This window comes from Agelaius tricolor, unplaced genomic scaffold, assembly GCF_023055355.1.
Source record: "Agelaius tricolor isolate 1412-34295 unplaced genomic scaffold, bAgeTri1.0.p SCAF_10, whole genome shotgun sequence".
Lineage (NCBI taxonomy): Eukaryota > Metazoa > Chordata > Aves > Passeriformes > Icteridae > Agelaius > Agelaius tricolor.
Window position 1 is genome coordinate 17194036 of NW_027269270.1, and position 16158 is coordinate 17210193.

The 16158-nt window shown below is 37.9% G+C and overlaps 1 protein-coding gene across 4 annotated transcripts in view; it reads left to right on the forward strand.

Moving 5' to 3' along the window:
- STK39 (serine/threonine kinase 39) overlaps positions 1 to 16158 on the forward strand; it is a 76914-nt gene that overhangs the window by 33262 nt on the left and 27494 nt on the right. For all 4 annotated transcript variants that reach the window (XM_071434974.1, XM_071434973.1, XM_071434975.1 and 1 more), the window contains 3 exons: positions 9318 to 9440; positions 9569 to 9601; positions 11551 to 11618. In XM_071434974.1, coding sequence (XP_071291075.1) covers positions 9318 to 9440; positions 9569 to 9601; positions 11551 to 11618 — 224 coding nt within the window. The remainder of the gene's footprint in view (positions 1 to 9317; positions 9441 to 9568; positions 9602 to 11550; positions 11619 to 16158) is intronic.

Consider the following 16158-nt stretch of genomic DNA (forward strand, 5'->3'; position numbering starts at 1 on the left):
TTTTGTGCCTTTTCAAATGGATCTAATTGTTACCTAAAGAAGTGAGCTTTGAAACAAAGTATGGCTTAGTTGAGTGCCTTTGTACTTCAAATAGCCATATGCATATCTAAAATAACTTGGATTACTTATTAAGGCAGAGTTTAAAAGCTTGTACATGATTCATCTTAGTTGTTGAAAAGTAGCCCTGTTCCCGACTGGAAGGTGTGTTCCAGTCCATGGGCCATCATGGTTCCACTTCAGAATTCATTTTTGCAGCGAGTCCCTGTCTCTTGTGTGACTGAATTGATCTGCTCCTCAGCTAATGTTGTGTTCATGACCTGTTGACTTGTTCAAAAACATCTTGAACATGGACTGACAGGGGGTTGGTGTGTATTGGAAGCTCTTCTGCTTAGAGCAGTAGCTCTAAGTATTTGGCATTTATCGAAGCTGTTGAAACTTGCAGAACTGGAGGAGGATTTTCTTGTAAGTGCTGCTGAAGGAGTCATGATTAAAGAATCAAGACAGGATAAAGGAAGTCTAGGTGTGTATGATGCTGGTGGTAGTCTTTGATCAGGGATTAAGCCTTGTAAATAAGCAGAAGATAATCCTATTTTATTACCCTGTTTTGTAAGGATTTGGTTTTCTGTCACTGAAAATGTGCAGCAAGGTGCTGGTTTTACCTGTTTACCCTCTGAGAAATTAAACCTCAAACATTTCACTTGCATGACATCCAATACCAGATTGCTTCTCTTGGATTTGGAATGGCTCCCTAAGTAAAAGTGTCTCAATGGACTTAGTTTTTATTTAATAAATTTCCCAGTTTATAGGCCAAATCAATGTTGTGTCAATGCAGGCAGCATCAGCTTACTGTCATGGGATTTCTTTTCTGGAAGACGCAGCCTTTCTGCCTGTCTTTGTTCATAAAGGTAACAAGGAGTTTTGGCAGGATGTGGAAGTGTGTAATACTTGTGATTTTGTATATTTTTGGGAAGTTTGTCAGGGAAGTCATGCAGGTACAAAGAGGATTCTCTAAAAGCCAGGTGGCTCAGAAGCAGCATTCCCACCTGTTACCATTTGCTTAAAGACTGATGGAGTAGGTATGTGAGAATTTTTGCTTTTATATGGAGAAATTAAATATTTAGCCCTCGTAGTTTAAAAAGAAAAAAAAAAGAGGGGGAAATCAAAAAGAAAAAGAGCTCAGGCTCAAGCATCTGAAGAAAGTGTAAATATGTTTTCCTGGTTAGACCCTGTAAAGCTTTTACAAGTATAGTAGCAAAAATAATTGTGTGTGTCATTTGTTTTGACACTCCTTTCCCCCCTGCACTTGTGCTTGATACCGGTGGTATTTTTGGAAGTTCCTGGGGTGAGCTGCAAGGGAAGTACAGGTGACAAAGACATCCTTGAGATGGTGTTACCCAGTAATACTATAGGGGACTTAATTTAGCTGAAAAGTGCTCTTGTCTCAAGGAGTTAAAATTATGTCTGGAGCTGAAAACTTCAAGGTTTTAACCAGAACAAGTAGATTAAGGCCAGCAGAGCAGAAAGAAGGTCTGGAACAGTAATAGTTCTGTTTAGCTCTGAAAAACAGCTCCTCGAGAAGGTTATTCAAACAGCGCAGCTGCAGCTAAAGGTAAAGTCAGTATGGGAAGAGAAAGGGAGAGTCAGGGATGCGCATGCCGGCAGTGTGGGATTTACTGGCAGCAGAGGGCAGCCACATCCAGTGCCGTGCAGCCGGCGGGACCCATCCTGCCTGAGCTGAGTCTGCATCACAGGCTGCGAGTCTCCCTCCAGCTCTGCGATTTTAAATGCAGTAGGCTGGTAGAATGCATGCTGCTTCCTGATATCTGACTGAAACAGAAACACTGGGGTTTTAGAAAATTGGATTTTATAAAAATTGCAGAACTATGTTAATTATTTTCATGTTAATTTATGACTTTTTTTTAAGAACTACACTCAAGTTTAAGTTTGATCACCTTAATATTTGAGAGAGACCTTGAATAAATTCAGGTCTCTTTAAAATCTGTGTGAGATGCAGAATGTGTATTACAGTAATTTCTCTTATGTACATAAGCAATTGGAAACCTTGGAGAAAATAGAAAAAGGTAAAAATTAAAGTTTCACCTTGAAATGGTACTTTCAAGCCTCTGAGTTTGAAAGTAATTGAAAGTCATAGTAATTTCTTATTTGAATTCTACAGTAATATACTGTTTTCCTAAATATTCTTTACTGTGTCTCTAATGCTGTCAGTGAAACCCACCTTATAATGAGTTTTTTACTGAATAATGAAAGCTCTACATAAGGCTGTATTTTTCTTTCTTTTCACCTCTGGTTATTTTAAGAAAGTACACTGCTTGGATGATAGAAAAGCATGGTGGAATTGGAAAATTATGATTATCAAGGTGGCTCTACTGATCCCTCTAGTGGAATGTCTTCTAGCAGTGATTCACCATCATGATGTGCATTCATCTGAGCAGCCAGGAAAGAAAACTCTGAAGATCTGGATCTGTCTTCATCATCTTTCAGAGTACTAAGCTACTTCACCAATTTGCTGTATCTTTGATTTGCTTTCTTTGATTCTTGCCAGGTACCCTTGGCCTTGGCACCTTAATTAGATTGGAAGGGTGGAAGGGAAGTAGGCAGGGAAAAGAAAGAGGATAGAAAAGAGCTTCACTCTGCATGTGTGAATTTGCCATCGGGTCATGCCTGTCAGCCATTTGGGATTCCTTGTGTTGGAGGCAGAGTGACCCTTTTGTGGAACAATGTATCTCCTCTGCACAATTAATTGAAAACATCCTCCTGAGCACAAGTACAGTTCGTGCCTGAAAGGACTATTGTTAAAATGTGAGTGAAAGAATTACTTGCAGCTAATAACATTCAGGAATGAACTTTACGTAATTGAACTAACAAATGGAGAAATAATGTCTGAAAAGCAATAATCATACTGAGTTACTAAATTTCACGTTTTCCATGTGACTGGAATTTCAGCAAAACTGCAATTTCTCAAAGCAAAATCAGATTCCAATTTTGGACTCAGGCTGAAAGCAGAGATAATAAGTATGTTACAGTATTTAGGTAAAACCTCATGTTTGAGGAAAGCAGAATTAAGAGATCAGGGAATACCTGCACTTGTAAACAAGATATTTTGATAACAAAATAGTGTCTTACTTTGAGCCACTACATTTTGCTGTCTCTAAGCAATAGAAGAATTGGTGAAGAGTGGAAAAGAGGAGGGTGTTGGGCAAAGAATGCCCCAGAGCGGGGGAGGACTTGTACACTGATTCACTGGTACTTTTCTCATCATTTCCTCTAGAGGTTCAGGAATGTGCTCCCTCATCCTGTCTCTCTTCAGCTAGTAATGGCTTTGTTTTCCTCTCACTGACAGCTGCACTGCATTCCATTTCTAAATTGGGAGCCTAGGTAAGATTTCATGGCAGTCTTCTGAACTGATGGCCATGCCCTTGGGTGTCACACTTGTCATCATGTAACCATGATACTGTTTGGCTTATAAAAACAAACCAGTTCCATAAATATTTCAAGTAAGTGGTCTTTTTTTTTTAAAAACAGAGATCTGGTTTTTGTTGACTTTTGCTGTGTTATCCCTTTAAAAAGGGTGCTCTTCCAGATCCAGTAGAAAGCTGAAGAAATCCCATTCGATGCAGAATTATCAGTCTCCTGTATTTAGTATTCTTTCATGAAGAAAGATATAATGATCCTTGTATTTCTTGACTTTAAGCTGCCAGTGTAATTGATTTCTCTGGGAGGGAGTATTCCAATAGTTTCTGCGTATGACTATGAAACACTGCAAATTCTAACTTTTTTCCCTAGTAGGAGAAAACCATAAGACTAAGGTTTTTTCCATGATGATATTTGCAGCATTCAGACTGGTTTAAGAAGACAGGACATTAACACCAAATTACTGTGATATCGTAGCACTTTTTGAGTTCTACCAAGCAGATGGCCAGAGTTGTTTTTTACAAAGGTAGTGGTACATCCCATTAATAACGATAGCCTGCATAAATTGTTGTGAGAAAAACAAAGGGTTTGAATTGCATAAAGCGCATTCAGGCTTGCAGAAGTTTTGTGGTTTCCATCAGAATAAAAATAAGACTTCACAATAGAATGAATTCAGAGGAGTTTAAGAATGGCCAGCAGTGAAGGAGTTAGGATGCTCACGTGATCTGTGAGACTGGGTTGCATGGGGACTCACTTCTCCTGAGGTACTGCTTCAACTCTTCAACAAAGGATGATGTGAACATGTGGGAATTCATGTGCTGTCTTGGACCTTAGGGTTTTTGTAGTTTGTGTTTTTGGTTTTTTTTTGCAAAAATGTGATTACACTGTAGGTGTTCTTATGCAAAGAGAACAGTGTTCTTTGACTTTAATATATACTGTAGAAAGTGACTTGTTGCCATTAACCTCAGGAGCTAAGCTGTGATTAAAGCTGTAACTGTTTTAAGCAAAACACTTGCACCGTAATTGAATACACAATGATAGGCTGATTTTCTTTGTTGCATTGAAATAAAAAATACATGCATGGGGTGGAGATGAAAATTTGATTTTTTTGTCTTTGGAAGCATTCAGGAAAGGTTTGCAAGATGGTGAAAGGTAAAAGTTATAAAATCTGTTTGCTCTATAAGCTTAAGCTGTGTATGGAAGGAACTGGTCTAGGGATTTCTTTTGAGAGAAAAATACACTGAGCAAAGTGTGGTACTAAACCCAAAACTATTCAGTTATGTCCTATTCCTCATCACTGTTCTTTCCATAAAATGACTAGCATGGAACTGGTTTTATAAATACTTCTCATGAAGAGAACTTCGTATGAGAAGTAAAGCTCTTGAAACTTGAGATTAGAGAAAAAAAAAAAGGAGGGGAGCAATGGCTATGCAAAAACCCTCTCCTTATCAATTACCAAGTAAATATTCATACTTGGAAGAGCATATGTTTTCTATAGGATCTTCTGGGAGCTGTGTAGCAGTGGGAGTCCAGTCTCCTGTAAGAACCAGTGTGACATGAAGGTATACAGCATCAGTTGACTGGTCTTTCTTTTTTTCTGCCTGAAAATCAAAATTAGGCTTTTATGAGGACAGACTGCAGAAAATGAAAAAGGTGAAGTTTTTAAATAATCACCTTGTCATTACTGCTCTCTGGGGTATGTGGGATTTAGTATATCTCGACTACTGTACTAGAATACGTAGCTGTGGTAAAATAAAAGACACTTTTATCTCCAGCTGCAGTATTTCTGGAAGGATATATGTTTAAAAATGAAAAACACAAAAGTATAGCTTGCCCTCTGTAGAGATATGCAAATGCAAAAACTGGACAACAGCACTGACTGTTCTCTAGTTAGAAATTAATAGGAAGCAGTGTCAGGGTTCCACAAAGACTTTTGTGGATGTGCTTTAAATGTGTGGAATCTACACATCTGCTACTCTCCAGGAATTCAGGAACAAATTAAATTTGGGCTCTCTGTTACCTCTATATGGAGGGTAGCAAGGCACCTTCCATGATACTCAATGCTAATGCTTATTAATGCCATCAGTTTTACTTACACAAATGCATCTTACTTCCCATGCTTTCAGGTCACCATAGTCTTTCTGTGGAACAAAGTTTAAAAATGCTGGTTTAAATCTCTCCAGGACCCCATTGCAAATATTCGGTTGCCAGAGCTTCAATAGGAATACCTTAAATATTTCAGATAGTGGGAAAGTCAGTGTTAGTAGTTCAGTCATCTTCCTGCAGAAGGAGGAAAAATAAAGTAGATGCATAATATTGCTCTTACTGACAGACTGGATTTGTAATGTAGTCTAAGATCATGTGTTCTACCATGTATGAAATGCAGTAATGCTTTATGTGTATGCACTGGTATCCCACAGTGTATGCTTTTTATATCTTTCTTTATTAACTTATAGACACTGAAATAAAATAATCTATAAGTGGGCCCAATTCTTTTCAGTTTTGAGCAGTTGTGAATAAGGATGTAGCAAATTCTTAGTGTTCAAAAAGTGTTCATTCCCTTTGCTGTCACTTTGCAAAAATAAACTTGCAAAGAGATTGCAGCAGCTAAAGAATCAGTAATGAATAATAGATTCTTCTTTCCCTAGTCTCTAACATCTACATATAGTGAGCACATCGTGCCTTGAAAAAAACAATTTATGTTTTGCTTCTCTACATTGTTGCCTTCTATTCATCAAGTCTTGGGAAATGTGGCAGCTTCTGCATTCTGCTGATGAAGTTCTCTCTCTGTCAGGCTGATTAGGCCTGACCTTCCCTGGGTGGGATTTACAGTTGCCCTGTTCATCTGTTAACACGCATTCTCCTAGTGCATGGTGTAATTGGCAGGGAATGTTAAATTATCTGTATCCTACATTAAAAAGATGGGGACAAAGACTTATGTCAGCACTTTAATTTAAACTTAAATCTTTATGACTGTGTTGAATTCTGCAATAAGCTTTAACCAAGAACAACATATACAACAATACTACTACTAATATAAGGCTTAATATTCTGTGGTGGTCATGGTTTTTTCACTCACTGATTTGTTCAACATTCTCTGCTTTAACTGATGTTCATAATGTTTTTCTTCCACAGCTGTGGTAATGTTGGCAGTCACTTATAAAGCTTTTCCTCCTAGAAACAGCTTTTGGTTGTACATTACAATGTTCTGAACTGCTTTTGTATTGGCTATAGTTTAACTGCCAGTCATTCAAAGTAATTTTTTATTCTGTCTTCCGACTTATGCGAAATATGTTTTCTAATATGTGTTAATTTGTCTCATAAAACTGAACTTTCATTGTTTTCTTGATTAGCAAAAGTTATGGTTCAGTTTAGTTCCTAATTGAAAGGATTGTTTACATTTTTAATCAATAAAATCCAAATTAGGATTGAGCATGTTTTAATTTGTTTTCCTTTCTCTCTGAAATACTTCCTGAAAGATATACAATTCTAGCATAAGGAATTACTGATTTTGTCTATTTTGACTGAAGCTGATAGGGAAATTACATTTGTATGGCTATTGCATGCAATGTAACCAACTGACTACTTATTTCTGTAGATACACAGGAAGTTTGTTTAGGTTCCATATTCTGTCCTGGATTTGCTTTGTGCCCTTGTATATAAATAGCTTCCTTTGTTTGCTTCTTTATTTCTCTCTGTAAAATGGAAGACCTGTAGCAGGGTATCAGGAGAAATATATAGAATATTCTCAACTGCATTAATGCTGTTATTATTGGAGTGAAATGCAAGCATGCTGCCTGTGGTATCAGTCTGCTACTAGTATCTCAAATGATAGCCAGAACAGAAATTTAATATGTTATATAAATTATGTATATTTCCATCCAACATCTGATACTAGAGTGAGATGTTTACGATGAACAAAGAGACCATTTATTTGCAGGCATAGTGTGCCCCTTGTGCTCTTTCCTTCACCTAGGTAGGGTACATGCCCTCCATATGTGACTGATTCTTTGTGGCTTTAACTAGAACTGAATGATCAAAGCCAGGCTTGTTAGTCTAAAAATTGTGCAAATTAGTTCGCCAAGCGTTGCAAATGTTAAGCACACGCACCAGTTAAAAAAATGTTCTGGATAACAATTTCACATTTCTGAAAGTTGAAAAGGTTGGGTACTTTGCTGAAATTATAATTTCTTTCTTGTGAACATGTTTGTTGGTGGGAATCAGTCTAATTGAAACAGAGTACCACTAAACTTGTTTTCCTGCTTTCAGAAACCTCTCAAGAAAATAATTTAATTTAACATGGTATTTTGCTTTGTACTTGGGCCATTTGTTTATTTTTTATTAAAAGACAGTCTATTTAAAAACTTGAAATGAGCTCCTCTCTGCAAATGATGCAAGCATCATTAAGCCCCACTAAAATAATTCTGTTTAGAATAAGTCTCCAAAACAGCTGAAAATGGAAGTAGTAGGAGAAGATACTGCTTAGTGCACGATGCAGTGTTTGAATGTCTGTAAACCAATATATCCTACTGTGCTGGAAAAGCATGGTTTTAGTTGTGGATGATGTCCTCTGCTAGGTTCGTGTAGAGCCATTTGGAAGATGCCTGTGCTGTTAAACAAAAGCCTAGCTCAGTCTCCTTGAAGAATAATAAATTACATCCACAAGCAGCAGGCAAATTGCCTGCTAGATTACCTTGTGACTGTGCTGATCCCTGATGCTGTAGAGTGTAAGAGCCCACTGATTGTGCCTGGGCTGATTGCAGCTGGGGAAAGAATTGCTGTGCTACTGCTTGCTTTGGTGTCTGCCTGCTCCTCCCTCCCAAACACAAATGAGCTGCTTCTACCAAGCTTGGAGGTGACTAGGCTAAAATTGGTCCAATAGGAACTTGGTATGGGAAATAGGGAAAATTGTGCAGAATTTGTCCATCAAGAGATGGCATAGGGTATTCCCTCAGTGTCCTCCATAGGTTTCCCTCCTTCTTAGTTAAAAATGAGAAAAAAGTATGGAGAAACTGAGTAGGGCACTCTAATTCAGTTGTACAGGGAATAAATGTAAGGGAGGAATATCATAAGGACTGAAGGAAATGCAGAAGTGAGGTGAGGTCTTCACTCTCTTCTCTGGTTTAGTCTTATGTATGCAAAAGGGAAGGGAGAGGAGCAGGTGGGTGTTTGGGAAGTGAAGAGGGGAAGAGTCCAGACAGACATCAAGATACCTGTTTGTGTATGAACAATGTTTTGGAAGAAGACTCTGATCACTCATGCTCTTGTGGTGTCTGGCCAGCCAGCTCCAAATTGTGCTTGGCCTAAACCCAGTACAGGAATAGCATAAGTGCCCAGCTCTCTATGAAAATCTGCTTTGGAAAAATTGTATTAATGCCTGAATCACAGTTTCCTTGGAGGCTCACGGTCTCAGACTTGAAGTGGTCTAAACTATTTTCATATTATGCATCTTGCTGTTTATGGTTCCTGATGGGATTTAGAAGCAGCTGGAATTTGTCCCATGCTGCATCTCTCTGCACATTATGGTTTGCAGCAAACCATAGGGGTTTAGAGCAGGGTTAATACCAGTTTAGTCTTTTAAGTTTCATTATGCTGAAAAGCACCATAATTTTTCTAGTCAGATTTTTATATTTAGTTTTTTTCCCCTCTTTTGTGTTTTCCATCACTGCCACCAACCAACAGAATGTAGAAGCAAGTTGATCACTGCTCATTTGATGCAAAGCATTGAAACACCACTGGCTTAAGGAGGTCAGATATTATTAGAATATGTTAGTGGTTCCTGCAGCAAATTAATGAGAGCACACAGAATAAAAATTGCAAATAATTGTTGATTAACCAGAACACCAAGAAAGATGTTTGTGTAATAGTAAACAATATTTTGGTAGGTCAGACGAGTGCCAGGTTCCAGTGGTCACCTCCATAAAACAGAAGATGGGGACTGGGAATGGAGTGATGATGAAATGGATGAGAAGAGTGAGGAAGGCAAAGCTGCTATTTCTCAGGAAAAGGTATCTTGTGTTTGTGCCAAGACACTTATACTCTAAAAGACATTCTGTCTTTATGTTAATTGTTAGTATTTCTGGATCTTTGTTGCATAAAGCTGCATAGCTCATGTCTCACTGCATTTGTTTTCCAGTCACGAAGACTGAAGGAGGAGGAGAATGCAGAGGTAAAAATGTCTTGATCAATTTATTTTTCTTCCAAGCATTTGAGTAAAGAGATTTCTTTTTCATGTCTGCTGTTAAAAATGTGAATTGAGATGGGAATATTGTTCTGCTGCCTTGTATGGCAAGTGCTTGTGAGGATAGAGCTGTTATGCCATTGTGCCTGTAACAATGAACTTCAGCACACAGTGGATAAGATGGATAGGACTTTAAAAGTCATGTTATGTTTGTGCCCAGGAGACTTCATGAAGATAGGTAATTTGGCTTTTTTTAATGAATCTTTGTAACTAGACGACACTAATTGCTGTCTGTACGGGTAATGAAGGCTGCATTGGAGTAGCTAGAACATTTCCAAATATTTTTTCTTCTTAGTTTCTATATCATGACATGTAGCTTATAATTAAAATATTTCCTTCCATAGACAATAAAATAGTTCAGTACTGAAGCATATTAGATTAACTCAGAAGAATAAAATACCATATAGAATTTCATGGCCCTGTGCTAAGTGTGGGAAGCATCACTGCTATAATCAATTGTTTAATAGAATTATGGCTTACAGACTAAATGGTCTTTAAACGTAGCTGTTCCTTGGGTGGGTGACCCTTGCCACTTCACCTGCTATTTTAGATTCTCTGATTTTCACTGGTGTCAGAGAAATCTTCTGAAAGCCTAGCAACTTCCTGTCAGATTTAGTCCTGTTAGCTCATGTGATGACCCCAGTGTCTCCATTGCAGACCTAATTTACACAGCTCTTCAGCATCTCAGATACTTTATGTAAGCAGGGTACAAAAGTAGGATTTTCACCACACAGTCTTACTGTCTTAAATGTTGAGAGTTCTACTACTTGTGACCTGGTTTATTCAGGTAACTCATAATTTAAAAAAGTTGCTTAGTTTATGAAAGAGAAAAAAACCCTCTGCTTGAAGTCTTCTGTTGATTTTTGTTTCCTGAAATGCTCTAGAAGATGACTTGGAACTAAGACTAGTGCATGTTGTCACTGTTGGTGTGTGCCTCTGGGGTCTTTGGGATCCACATTCCTCTATATTGGCATAACATGTCTGTTGAAGACACAGAAATAATAGTAGCTTAGATGAATGGAAGGAGTTTAACTGAAGCAGAAAAAACCCTGCTCTCATTTTAGTGATTGTGAAAAAGAATTTTCCAAAAATTCAACAATGTTTGCTGAAAATACACAGATAATAAAATACAGATCTTGTGTAGTTTTTTTTTAAAGTGGCTTTGATATGGAAAACTGTTTAAAAAAAGTCAAATGAAATTTGTGATGCAAATCTTTATTTTGGGAGGGCTTCTGAACCCTTTGTGACTTCTGCACAGACTGTTCTGTGACTGGTGAAAATATGCCAAGGTGGGTATGAAATCATAGTAGGGTAGAGGAGCCTGGTGCATTCTGTATGTAGGATACACTTTTGGTTGAGACTTCATTGAGATTTTAGTTGAGAGCTGGGAGGATATCACAGTGTGAGGGAGGAGTGATAAGGTGAAAGATATCAGTGTTACTGATTTTTCTCTGCTAAAGACATCCTCTGAGCTTGATATCTGCTTTGATGTGCTGCTAGTTCCTTGCATATGGGTAGATGTAAGACTTCCTTAACAACCAAAACTGTTACACAAAAATAATGTGAGTAGCAGTTTGGAATTCTTACTGTGTGCATATTATTCAATAGGTAATTGTTGCTTTGGTGCAAGGTGGATTATAAGCTCCTACACTCAGTGGTTTAATGCAGGCCTTATTTATTACTTGTTTCTCTGTAATTGAAATATGGGAATTTTACTGGTATCAGCTATATTATAGGCTGTGTACTGCAAGTGTTTAAAGTTAGAGAATGTGTTAAATATTCCGTGCTAACTTCAAACTGTTAGCATGGAAAGTTTTTTGTGTTTTTTTTTTCCCTTTGGCATCCTTTATAAGACTTTTTGCTTTTTTCTCTAATAGTCTCAGCCTGCTGTTAGTGAGGAATACAGTGAAGTTCCATGTGCGGTGAATCTTGTCTTAAGATTAAGGTAAAAAATTCTTCTATTTATTTAGCTGTATTATCTTGATCTCCCTCATTACTCTCATAATATTAACATAAAATCAGTGCTGAAGTGTATAATCTCCCAGTATGACCAGTATGAATAGTGTTTCTGTGACTAATTGCTGTCTTTTAATTGCTTACTGAAATAGTGTAAAATTAAAAGCAGAATATGAATGTGTCTTCAGGCTAAGTGTACCCTTCATTAAGTATTTTCTTTCTTTTTTTCCTTATAATGCAGAATCACAGTGAGAAGCTTTTAATGAGTTTCTTTCACACTTCAGCAGTCAGCCTCTGACAGAAATAAACCATAGCTGTATTACAAGTTGCCTACTCAAAATGTTTTTCACTGGCAAGTTTGATCAGCCACTGTGGAGAAGAGATGGGTATTTTAGAAAATGGATACAAATATGTTGTCTGACTTAAATTTTTACTTAGTTGAAATTAGTCAGATTACCTTTAATTAAAATTAGTTTATAACTAAGGTTTGAATTGCTTAATTATGCAGTCTAGTTCTTGGATAAAACTATTTCTGCATATGAAACTTTGATAGCTTTTTATGTGTATGATAGCTTTTTAAATGTTTTTTCTTAAAAAGCTTATTACCACTCACTTTAAAACTTGCTTACATCCAGTTTGTGTTGACAGGATATCTATGTGAGGTTGTAAATTCCTAATTATCGCTATGGAGAAAAGTTCAGTGTTACTATTTTTTATGCTAACAAAAACATGAGAAGCCAGAAATAATTAGAAAATTACAACCAGTATGTTAGAAACAAATATCATATCTATGCGTAACAAATACCTTTAAAACAGTAGCATCAAAAATTTTTAGTGTTCTGGTTCTACCGTTTGTAATCAGAAAAAAACCAATTACACAGAATGAGTGCCAAGTTTCAAAATCTATTTTCTTCCCTTTGACTACTTTTCTAGTGGCAACTGCAAAAAAGTTTGCATTGCTGCCAAAGGTTGTGTAAAAAAGAGGATTAATGAATTTTATTGTGGGGATAGGAAAGACTTAGAGATTATTTGGAGTAATTTTAGTTGTCCAATTTACATAACTGCCCAGTTATGCTATCAATATTCTTTTTCATCTCTCTGCTGGCAGGTAGATGAAACCATTTACAAACAGACCAATTTGTACTGCTGTGTGGATGTACCAGTGATGTGCTTTGGTTATCTATAAATGATCATAAAACCCAGAGAGTGATTAGCTTCTTACCCAGTTATTTGCAGTGTTGGCGTATTCAGAGGGCAAACATTTTAGACCCGCAAGTACAGTGAAACATCAGGAATTATGCTTTCAGTTTTCTGCATAAGTGAATAAGGACTGCATAAGTGAATAACACCACAAGTGAATGAGGACTGATCCTGGGAGACTTGAGTTTCCAAGCTCTTACTTGCACAATGAACTTCTGTTCTTTTTAAGGATCCTCTTTAATTCATGGCTGGAAAAAATTCCCTCTCCCTACCTTCCCTAAAAGTAAGTCTGTAGTAATGAGGTTAATTTCTTATATTTGTGAACATACAGGCGATTATTGGTAGAGAGGGAAGAAAAAAGAATTTCTGTTTTAGGAATCAGAAAGTTTCCATTAAACAGAAAAAAACAGTCTTGAGAAGCAGATACGCTCTTGGGCCTGGGAACTCTGTTGGCAGTCTTGAGAAAACCAAAAATCTGGTGTGTAATTTTGCAGGATTTTGTTATTTTAACTTTCCTGCGTTTGAGGGAAGAATGCTGTGTAGTGCAAACCTCTGTCCTATGTGAGCTCTGGCTGTGTCTGGTCTCAGGGGTAGGAGGGGGGCAGAGTTATAGATCTTGGCACAGACTTTGCTTCTGCTGGCAGCTTGAGCATGTGAGTGGGGTCAGAGCTAGCACATGAGCAGAGCGTGTGTGTGTTTGGGGGCAGTGTAGGGGTGTGGGCTTCACTAAGTAATACACTTTTCTTTTGTTTGGCACTTTGTGAAGGGCTGATTTGACTGTGAGGGCTACAAGCTGCCTATATCTCTACCCAGCAGCAGAGACAGTATTTAGAATTTCTATATATTTGCTAATTTAAAGGCAGGAGTTATTTTGCTTATGGAACACACTCACCAAAGCTCAGGCAGCCACTGGCTGACTATAGATAAGGTCTTTAGCAAGGTACGTTTGGTAGCACTTGAGTTGTGCTTCCTGTTCACTGTTAACCCTCTTCCCTGTTGAGACGTTGTCATGCAAGTTGATGCAAACAGAGCTTTTTGAGCAGAAACAACTTAGTATGAGGCTTGGGAGTGTGGACCATAATGTTTAAAGAGTAGTGCCTGGGGATTTGGGAGAGGGCAAAGGGTAAAGAGATGGGCAACCTTTAAAAGTGACAAGAGGTGGGCAGGAAGAAAGTGCTCCTGCTTTTTTTTTTTTCCTCTTCTACAGTGAGGCTACACCATGACACCCCCCATTGCATTTTAGATGTTAGCTTGCATTTTTTTTTCCTAGCAGTATGTTCCAGAACAAGGTTAATAGTACCCATAAAAATTAAAAATGGCTTTCATGAAGGAGGAATTCTGGCAGAAGAATTAATGCATTTAAGTAATTCTTTACCTGGATGGTCAGGTTCTATTATTTTTTTCCTGGTCACAGCAGGGTTGGACTCATTCAGTGATTCAGTAGGGTGTGCTAAATTAACACCATCCTCTGTTTACTGCAAATGCCTTGTTGTGGAGCAGAAACACAGCTCACAGTCTGAAATAATTTTTGAAGAATCCCATGGTACTCTTTATACAAATGGTGGTATTTAACTACCTTACTCAAGAAAAGGGAAAACCATCCAGACTAACGGATTTATCTGTCCTTACTTTGTATTTAATGCCTTTCTGTTTTCATAGTTTTCTCAGTGTGAGCTAAGTTGTCAAAAAATTCTCTACTGTCAGGGTTATTTCATGGGCTGGATACAGCAATTTCCAATTTTTTTTCTATCTTTTGCAGTATTGTGTCTTGGAGTACATTGCCCCAAAAGGGAAATTATCAGCAGGCTGTTTTAGGTAATTCCCTGAAAAGCTCTTGAAAGGATCTAGTATTAAATGCTTAATATGGGCCATTAGTGTTTTAAAGCTCTGATGTAGTTAAGAGACCGTGCTTGAATTTTGCAGTGAGCTGAAAATACTGGTTCTCACTGGCTGGATCTGTTACCACAGTGTGTAACTCTGACCCAGCCTGAGCAATTGCCACTTTAGAAGCATTGGCATTTCATATCCTCACCCTCAAGAGGAAGTGGTATTTGAGAGTAGGGAGGAATGAAATCTGTAATCCAAATTTGTTTCCAGTAAGGCTGTGAACACCGCGTGTCTCAGCATCAGACCCTGGCAGGAACTCTGCAGGGAGAGGCCAAGGCAATTGCCTGTGATTGAGTCTTCCAACAGGACTGTTCACAGCACCAGGGAAGGGAAGCGGGCAGGAATTACCACCCTGGATTTGAAATTTCCAATCTAACCAAGCTGTTGCAGTTACAGATTTAGGAAGGTCACCAGTAGAGGGTTTGACTACTTGGATTAATAACAGATATTTTCTGTTAAATTAGGAGACTTGCTAATGGTTAATAGTTAAGAATTGCAAATTATCTGAAGCAATCTAAGATGGTTAAATTAGCTCCATGACAGGAAGATAATTTATTGACAGTAATTTGGAATGTCCCAGGACCTAATTTAATACAGTTCCTGCACACTAAATGAATTAAGCCAGTGGAAGAATAAAAGGGGCAAATGGAAATATTTTACTGGCAAATGAGTTTTACTGGCCTGTGAATGTGGTGCTGTTGGGCAGGGCTGAAAGCATTTGAAGTAATTTTTTTCGGTTCCCACTTTAGTTGTGTGGTCCTCCATCTTTCCACTGGTGGGGATGTTCTGGGACTGTGTTGGGTCCCTGTAAAGCAGCAGCCAGCTTTCAGTTGGTTGGTTTGTGACTTCTGATATTTTTGAGGGAAAGGCAAAATTTTAAATAAACTTGATTTTATTTATTTTGTTTTGCCTCACAATTGTTATTGCTCTAGTGGGGCCAGTAAATGGCCCCAAGAGGTGCACTGGGACACAGGTGGGACAAGAATTTAACATAGGAGCAGACTTTGCTGGTGAAGCTGATTTACTATAAAGAGAAAGTTTGGCAGGATAAATAGATTAAACCTTTGAAGAGTTTAAAACAAAGCTTAGACTTTTTTCCATGCTTCCCACTCTTTTTGGTAAGCTAGTCAGGATCCATGACTTTTAGATGGATGATATACAGATTGTAATTTTTGTGGTGGCCAGGTGTCTTTCTGGTTTACCTAGAAGTCTCCTTTTGTTTGACAGTAATATACTGACAGGTGATCAGCACTGTAAAACTCTGAGGCAGTGGGATTAAAAGGATGCAGACTTCCAGGCAGTTTTTGATTCAACATGATTAAAACTTTCTTTGATTTGGATAAAGTCAGAAGTTTCTCTGTGCCTTCCTCTCAAAGCCTGTTTTGTGCACTGGGGAATTGCAAGGTTCTATTAAAAAAACTCCATATACCTGTAGAAGTTGT